The sequence below is a fragment of the Electrona antarctica genome (genome assembly GCF_951216825.1).
Source record: "Electrona antarctica genome assembly, chromosome: 18".
Classification (NCBI taxonomy): Eukaryota; Metazoa; Chordata; class Actinopteri; order Myctophiformes; family Myctophidae; genus Electrona; species Electrona antarctica.
The window spans coordinates 17,127,080-17,135,784 of record NC_136799.1 but is presented as its reverse complement, the minus strand read 5'-3'; the positions used below and the strand labels follow the sequence as shown (position 1 = coordinate 17,135,784).

General features: G+C 43.6%; 1 protein-coding gene across 1 annotated transcript; it reads right to left on the bottom strand.

Annotated features, from left to right (window-relative positions):
• Positions 1-2,654: 2,654 nt before the first annotated feature.
• Positions 2,655-3,941, bottom strand: LOC306942233 (saccharopine dehydrogenase-like oxidoreductase; the record flags this gene model as incomplete). Its single annotated transcript, XM_079528013.1, has 1 exon — positions 2,655-3,941. One exon carries the CDS (start codon positions 3,939-3,941, stop codon positions 2,655-2,657), a length of 1,287 nt encoding a protein of 428 aa, XP_079384139.1.
• Between the last annotated feature and the right edge of the window lie 4,764 nt (positions 3,942-8,705).

Sequence of the window (8,705 nt, the reverse complement as noted above, 5' to 3'; positions counted from 1 at the left end):
AAGCTCATAGAGAGAAGGGAGGGATGGAAGGGGAGGAGAGGACTGAGCTTTGCATAAGGAACATTGGATTGTCTACAGACAATGATCAGGGTGTCCTCTGTGTTCGGGATGAAAGGAAGTGGTTAGGGTGTGCTCTATGCTCAGGGCCATGTAGTGTGGAACTGTGGATGTGCAGACCTAGGTCTGCTATTGTTATTAAATATGTGAGGACCGATCTGCCTTTGATAGCGCCACCAGGAAGCCAACTTATATGTGAAACATTGTTTTAATATCAGTTTTAAAATGATTTTATCCAAATATCACGCAGATCGGTACACTGATCTTTATAGTCATGTGATCAGGACAGATCTGTCAGACTTTTTAATATTATACCACATGCGTGCCAGTTGAAGCAACAGTCTACTGTTCCATTATGTTCCATATGTGAGACAGAGATCATATTCCACCATTCACTTCTCCTCTCCCTGCCTCCGGCACAGTCTTTTCTATGTCCAGCTTTTAGTGTGTGTGCAAAGACAAACATTAAATGTCATTGACAATGAATGGACAATTTTGACTGTTTGTGTAAACACAAACAGTCATTGCGTATTGAGGACGCAAATTCTGATTGGCCGGAATGAGATGATATGATGTACGATGATAAGAGCGCCCCTCACTTCGGTTCACACGGGTGTGATTTTTATTGTATACAATTTGTTTAGTGCTTTTCTTCCCCTTTGCATGCCAACAACGAACATCTCCCCCAAATTGTCCAGAGCTGTTATAGCGCCAACAAGAGGCAGAGTTTTGCAAAACACTATTTTTGTGGGGCACTAGCCCCTTCTATGCCCAGCTTTCCGGGTTTGTATGAACACAAACATTGGCTTTTGATTGGCTGATCAGTGATCAGATCACCCCCTACACCATAGTGATGTTTTGATTGGCTAAGCAAGGTACATACTGTATTGAAGATAAAAGTGAAGACGCAAAAAGTGATTGGCCGGAATGACATTTGTGATGATTTCATTGGCTGAGCAAGGAATGTGATGTATGATGATGTACAGTATGATGATGTATGATAAGAGCGCCCCTCACTTCACACACGTGTGATTTTTGAGGGCCGCTAGCCCGTCATATGTGACCAGATTTGACTGAGAGAGGAAATTACAGCTTTTCACCAGAGGAGAAAAACTTATTATTTTTTTCCAAAATGAGTTGATAGCACAGGCACACTCTACACATACTAGACGAGCATGTCTGAAATACAGTAAGTGTCAGAGCTGAAATCGACATGTAAATATGAAATAAATGCTTAAACATGTAGCTAGGTGTAATGTTAGAGACCACAGAAGTGAACCTTTCAAGCCTGTTTTCTCAACTCGCTGTTTTCTGCAAGACATTACTCTATAAGCCATATCTCCAAAACTGGTGGGTCAAACTGAACAACCAATATGTCAATTTTAGTGTGCGTGAAAACACAACCTAACACAAACATTAAATGCCATTGATAATGAATGGCCAGTTTTACGTCATTATCCCAACACAAACATTAAATGCCATTAATAATGAACGGCCAGTTTTACGTCATTATCCCAACACAGACATTAAATGCCATTGATAATGAATGGCCAGTTTTGAGTGTTTGTGTAAACACAAACATTGGGTAAACACAAATATTGGTAAACACAAACATTGTGTAAACACAAACATTGGGTAAACACAAACATTGAAGATGAAGGTGAGGACGCAAATACTCATTGGCCGGAATGAGATGATGTATTAAAATGTATGATAAGACGGGTGTGGTTTTTGAGTGGTGTAAACCACTCCTACAACTGGCTTTGTTAGTTTACGTGTCTGTCCGTACCAAAAAAAATGAGCATGGTTGCTATGGTCACCCAGTTCACACGGGTGTGATTTCATTACGTCAGACCACAGCTTATCAGTCTATATAAGACCTCACACAGGTGTGATTTTTTGATTGGTGCAAACCACTCCAATAACCAGCTTTGTCTGTATCTATGTGTCTATGTGTCTATGTATGTGTGTACCTGTACGTGGGACCCAAAAAAAATAGCATGGTTACTATGGTCACTGACATTACGTCAGACCACAGCTGATCAGGCTATATAAGACCTTGCACCACTCAGTTCACACGGGTGTGATTTTTTTAATAAGATTTTTAAAAAAAAAGAAATGTAGTACTGGTACTAAAGTGATCAATGTTTTGGCAGTCTACTCTCAATAGTACTTTGAATAATAAATGAGAACCATTTTCATGGTACCTGAGGCACATTCAAGGGCAAAGAAGGCAACAACATTCAGGATGACAATCTGGTGTGCGTGTGCGTGTGCGTGTGTGAACTCGCAAACTGCTGGACAGGTCAGTGCTACGTTTCTTGTGCACTGTCTGATAAGGTGTGTGTGTCTTCCTGGAGCTGATCTCACAAACCGCTGGACCAATGAGTGCCAAACTTTGTATGCACAATGCCAGTAGGCCACATAAGTAGGACCCACATTTCACATAATTTCTTACATTTTATAATGATGATATTCAATGGGGCTGTGATTGCAGTAGTCATACCTAATTAATGTAGATACAAAGACTTGCCCACATTTGGAGAGTTGGGTTGATGCAGGATGGTGGGACTTTTAAAATGACTACCGCTGAAGGGTTATGAGTAGCTCCTGACTGAGAACATAATGCCATGGTCATTGAGGCGGTCGATGAGGCCGGTATTACAGAAGGCAGCACCTGGAGTGTACACTCCTCCCCTTCTTGGGAGGGAATGCACTTCATTCAACAAGGTAACTGCTGCCTGGACCATAGCTACTGGTGTGGCAACATAGCCAGGCTCTGGACCCATGACCCGAGTGCAGATCTTGGCATTCGGGCGACCATGTGAGTTGTCTTGTCCCTCCGAGTAGCCCTCCCCAAAGAATGTAAGGCTGAAATACGTGTCCTCCATCTGCTTCATAGTTGGACCGGCCTGAGAGAAAAAGCCAAAAGAGAAGAACGATGGAAACATAGTGAGGAGCTTCCTGCCCAGGCTGAATGTGACCATGAGCCTGAAGAACAGGCCAGCGCAGAACAGCTTAACGAGTGAGAATAGACCACCAACCCCAACATAGGCACTGTACTGAACCGGTGAATGTTTCTCTTCTTCATGAAGATGTCGCTGGGTTCTCTTAACTACAGAGGGGTCGGAGCCCATGAAAGGGATGCTATACTGCTGAATTTCCTTACTGAAAAACACAGAGCCCCTCATCTTAACCCTGGCTCCCACAACAGGCATAGGTTTGTGGCCAAACTCTCTCCTCAGTTGTCGTAGAGCGTGGCTGTCTGAGAAGCCGTAGATGGCAGACTGCCAGGTCGCATCGTGGCCGACGGCCCCCTCAGGTCCAGTGGTAACAGTCAAGAAGCTTTCCACCGCTGTCAGTGTTCCTTTGAACTGTTGCTGAGTGTAGAGAAGGCCCATGTCTGCCGGGATAGAGTCAAACCCACAACTGCCAATGACATACACGCCTTTATCCATGGCCTTACTGTGGTACACCAATTGCATACGCTCCAAAAAGTGAGGTTCCCCACAGATGTCTATGCAGTGAGCTCCGTTCTCAATGCAGGCTTTCACCACTGGCTCTCCATAAAATCTGTATGGACCCACACAGTTGAGAATTACCACCCCTTGTTGACACATCATCGCCAATGATTCTTCATTGGACACATCTGCAACAATCTTTTCAATGTCGGTTCTCAGCTGTGGCATATGCAGTCTCTCTGCAGCTTGATTTAATACCCCTTCCAGGCGCTCCCAACTTCTTCCGGCTACGGCCCATTTGAAAGAGTCGGTGGAACGTTTGGAGGTGCATCGGGCGACCTCATCCACAACAAACTGCCCGGTAAACCCAGAGGCACCGAATATGATGATGTGATACGCTCGATTCGATGTTTCAGTCGCCATGGTGTATTTGCTTATAGGACTGACGCCACTTCAATATATGGGTGCATATAGATGTATATACCGTATATGCAGATTTGCGCTGATGTCAGGCACGTCCAGTCCATATATGGGCTTGTATCATCTGGGTTATTGCACTGTCGTGTTGTTACGTGTTGATCAGCATGTTCAGTGTTACCCAGCACTGTCAGGATTAGATTAAATGGGCTCCTTCCCTTCTTCTCACTCTCCCTCTCTCTGTCCCACTTGGAGGAGTGCAAAGGATAGAGAGGAGAGGAGGCAGGAAGTGATGGATGAAAATTAAAATAGGGCTAAAGATGACAGGGAGTCCCTCTCTGCAGTGATGTAACCCAATCTGTAGGGTGTAAGTCTGGATGGCAACCGAGGAAGGTCGGTGACGCTGGAGAGACAGCTGACCTCCAGGAAAGACTGGCAGGGCAACAGGGGGTATAGCAACCTCTGTTGCAGCACTCGCAAGAGGGCACCACGCAAGATACAGACCGTACAAATGAGCAATACCCCAGAGTCTCCCGAGAGGAGGGGAGGAAGAGAGACTTGATAGGACAGATTAAACGACAACAACTACGACAGTGACACAGACGCAGATAAGGCTCCCTTGACTCAAATACACCAGAGTAAGGCCAAGTGTGGGAAAGGACGGATACATGCACACTGCACAGACGAACAGTCTGGTGAGACGTAGGAGGACACTAGGCAGGAGGCAAACCATGGTCCAAGAGACCTCTCAGTGCCTGCTATCCCCCAAGAACGCACAAGGCAGAGAGAGCTTCCTGTTCGTTCTGGCAGGAGAGAAAGGACAGTGGGCTGGTCCGCGGGGGGGTGCCCTGGGTGCGGCGGTCACTGGGGTGTGGTCAGCACTGGTTTGCTGCACCTGGCCGGCAGGTTTCTTACTTCCCTGTTGGCCAGGTGTGGCCCTCTCTCCCGGTGCTGGTTGTGCCTCGGTGGTGGCTGCGCCTGGGGTGCCCCTCTGTGGACTTGTCCATAGCTGGAAGCCAGGAGGAGAGGGGCAGTGACTTGGCCAATCACTGGTGACCCGCCAACTGGAGAGTGTAGTGGTTGAGGGTTGAAACACTCTAAGAAGGTTGGAGACCACCTGATGACCTCTCTTCCAGACCAAGGCTTCATCCATTAGGAATGGATTACATTTGCATCTTCGATGTATTTACAAAGGGAACTATGCTCTCAGCCCCAGGCCCTGATGCGACTGCATCCCCTGCGTTGCCTATAGCTGTATACCGGTACGTGCCTGATCTACCCCATGCTTTGTGTAATGTTTTGCAAGGTACCATAAAGCAGAAATGAAACTGAAGCAGAGCTTTTTTTCTTAACCAACATCACTGTTATACCTTGTTTTTCTGTTTGTTCATAAACCATAAATTCATTGTCAGCCAGAAGTGTAGAAGTGTCCACTGTAAAATGAATCACGTAAGTTCAGATACTGAACCGAATACGGTTCCTAATGCCAGTGCAGCAGCTTTGATGTTTGGAACTCTTAATGCTTTCTAAGAACAGTACAATATAACTTATTAATGTATTTTAATTATATATATATATATATATATATATATATATATATATATATATATATATATATATATGGCTGGACTTATTTTGATTAATAATTTCAGAAACAATAATACAATAATAATAATATTTGTTTTAACTCATTTTAATCGCGCTTAGTTTTTGCAACACAGAACCTTTCTCACTATAGACGAATTTCAGGCGTGCCAATCATACCCGGCGCATACACGCAATGGGAGAAGCCGCTCAGACCACTTTGCTTGGCCCAGTGGATGGGAAATCTATATTTTAAACTAGAAAAAGTGCCCTTCTGGGCACAGGTCTCCACCAGGAGGATAGGAGTGTGTGTGTGATGTTTGGCAAAATGTTTAGGAGCAATATAAACGTGAGTGTGTGTGTGACGCGGCTTGGCCTGTTGTAGCGCCACCATGAGGCTGATTTGAAAACTGTCAAGTGGCATTTCTTCCAAAGCCTAGTGGGAATATGCATGCACAGTTTCACCACAACCGGACACTGCGTTGAGTAGTTGAGTTGTAGATTTGTACAAAACGGGTACAAAGCGGGCTACTCCTGAAAAGTTTAGAAGCCAATCGTAGCCAATGAGGGTGGATTATGAGAAATCAAACAAACCCGTCTTGATCACATGACTATGGAGAGCATGTGTACCGATTTGCGTGAAATTTGGATAAAATATGAAGGAGTAATATTAGAAAATGTGTTTTACATATGTCGGCCTCCTGGTGGCGCTATAAAGACCAGATGTGAAAAATTCCAGGCAAAGGTTTTTCCTTGGCCTCTAGGGAGTTGGCATACAAAGTTATCCACAGATCCGTGCAGTTAGAGGTAAAAACACTTTTCGGCCAGTTATAGCGCCACCATGAGGCTGAGTTGAAAATGTTCATGTGGCATTTCTTCCTCTGCCTAGTGGGAATGTGCGTGCACAATTTCACGGAAATCACACGATGTGTTCATGATTTGCAGCATTTTGTTTGAAACTGAGCACTCCTGCGAACTTTGGAAGCCAATCTTAGCCAATCAGGATGGCGTCTGAGAAATCTGAAAGACCTGTTTCATTGAATGGCTCTAGAGAGACTGTGTACCAATTTGCGTGATGTTTGGACAAAATCTGTAGGTGTACTGTCCAAAAACTTGTTTTGCACAAAGCGGCCTCCTGGTGGCGCTATAACAGGCCGTTCTGGAAATTTTGGGGCAGAGGTTCATCGTTGGCATCCAGGGAGTGTGTGTGCAAAATTTGGCATCGACCGGGTTAACGGTGCCAGAGATTAGCTGTTCACAGACGGAAGGACACACGGACACACGGACGGACGGACGGAGTGCAAAACATACTCTCTCCCCATGCCTTCGGCCTGGTGGAGACAAAAACTCAATCGTTGATTCACTTGTATACCAAAATCTGTTTTAACCCAATCCAAGCCATCCACGAGATATCTTGAAGAAATCTATTATTAGCCTACCATCTGGGCCATCCATGAGGGGATGAGTGAAAGTGAAAATGAAACTAAAACAGAGCACAATCTTGTAGCCAAGTGGTAGTGTAGTATTTAAGCTTAAATAGCCTATATCTTAACCACCATCCTAGCATTAAAAACGTTAGTACGTCATAATCTCTGTTCCGTATTTAAGTGACATGTCTTTATTCTTGATGTTCGCTGTGTGTTTGTTTGACTTGTACATACAGGCATTTTTATGTTAAGTGTTTGAAATATCAGACACTACTGTACATCATCAAAATTGGGTATAATTGTACACATTATCTGTAATGTACTAATATGTGTAAGCTCCTTGGTATAGGCCTACATGAATGCAGGATTAATGGTGTGAGGAAGTTTCACCTGTGATAGGCAGCCTGGCTATGTGAGGGAGAAGTTATCATTGTGCATCCTTAATTACGTTCAATCTGGAATCCCTTTCCCATCTGTTATGAGTTGCCCATGTCTGTGTACTCCAATTTGAGATACAGTGTAGTACTTAGAGATTACAACACCATCCGACGTCTGACTTTCGGAATTTCCATCATATGGCAGCCAAGTCTATGGACTTTCTAATGTTTGAGGTTGTGAGTATACGATGTTTGTTAAAGAAGTACAGGCGCCCCTCACTTGACAGGTTTTCTAAAAGGTACTGTAAATCCAAAGTATTCAACAACAAAAAACACTGACATATTCTGAGCTTGTAGACCTGCTATTGCTATTTTTGAAATGGGGCTTAATGGTTCAGTGTTCAGGAATGATTTACATCTGTAGTATTTTAAATTCCATTCTCTTTGAAATATATATTTCAAATATAATCAAATCCCTATATGCTATATTTAATATAGCATTTAAAATGTGTGTGACCTTTAAAACCAAATAAGCCTAAGTAACTTAGAAATTAATAAAATGAAGATCAATGCCTTTGTTTCAGTAAATGAATATCGGAGATATACGATCAAAAGGTTTATTTCCTAAACACTGAATCTGAAAAATGTGCAGATACAGAATATTATTGGTTTATTTTGTATAGGATAGGATAGAATTTTGTTCAGTGTCTTTGATTGATTGATTGATTGAATACTTTATTAACAGTTTGCAGAAAAAAGCTCAGGAAAGTTCAGCATACAATGCAAGGTCTGCTAAGAGGATCTAAACCAAAGAAAATGTATCGCTTGTTTCCATTGGGGTCCTTCATAGGCTACTCAATTCATTGAAATATTTATTTGACATACAAATATGCTAGTGGGGTTTGACTTTTTACTGGGGCCAGTTTCGAATTGCAGTCATGATCGGTAAATGCTCGAGCCTCTTAGGAAATTAGGATTAGGAAGGATTCACATTCTTTTTCAACGACTGTTGGAATTCCTGAATCCTGATGGGACACGTCTGAACAGGTCTGTGTAAAGGTCATTACACACTGGCGAATTAGCGACGCGAATTATTCGTGCGAATAATTCGCCTTTTTTTAAAACCAATTGAAGTCAATGCAAGCTTCCACATCAGTGGCGAATGTGCGAATGTGCGAAAATGCGACCGTTTTCGCTCTTTATTTGTTCGCTCCGGTGTCGAATTTTGCAGACATTCGCAGGCGAACTGCAACACCTCTGACCAATCAGAATGCAGCCCAAACTGCGTTGCTGTGTATAAACAGCGGCGTACCGTACAATAGCTGTCAACAGAGCAGCAGCCGGTCCGGCTACGCAGGTCGGGATAGCACAGCAGCACACAC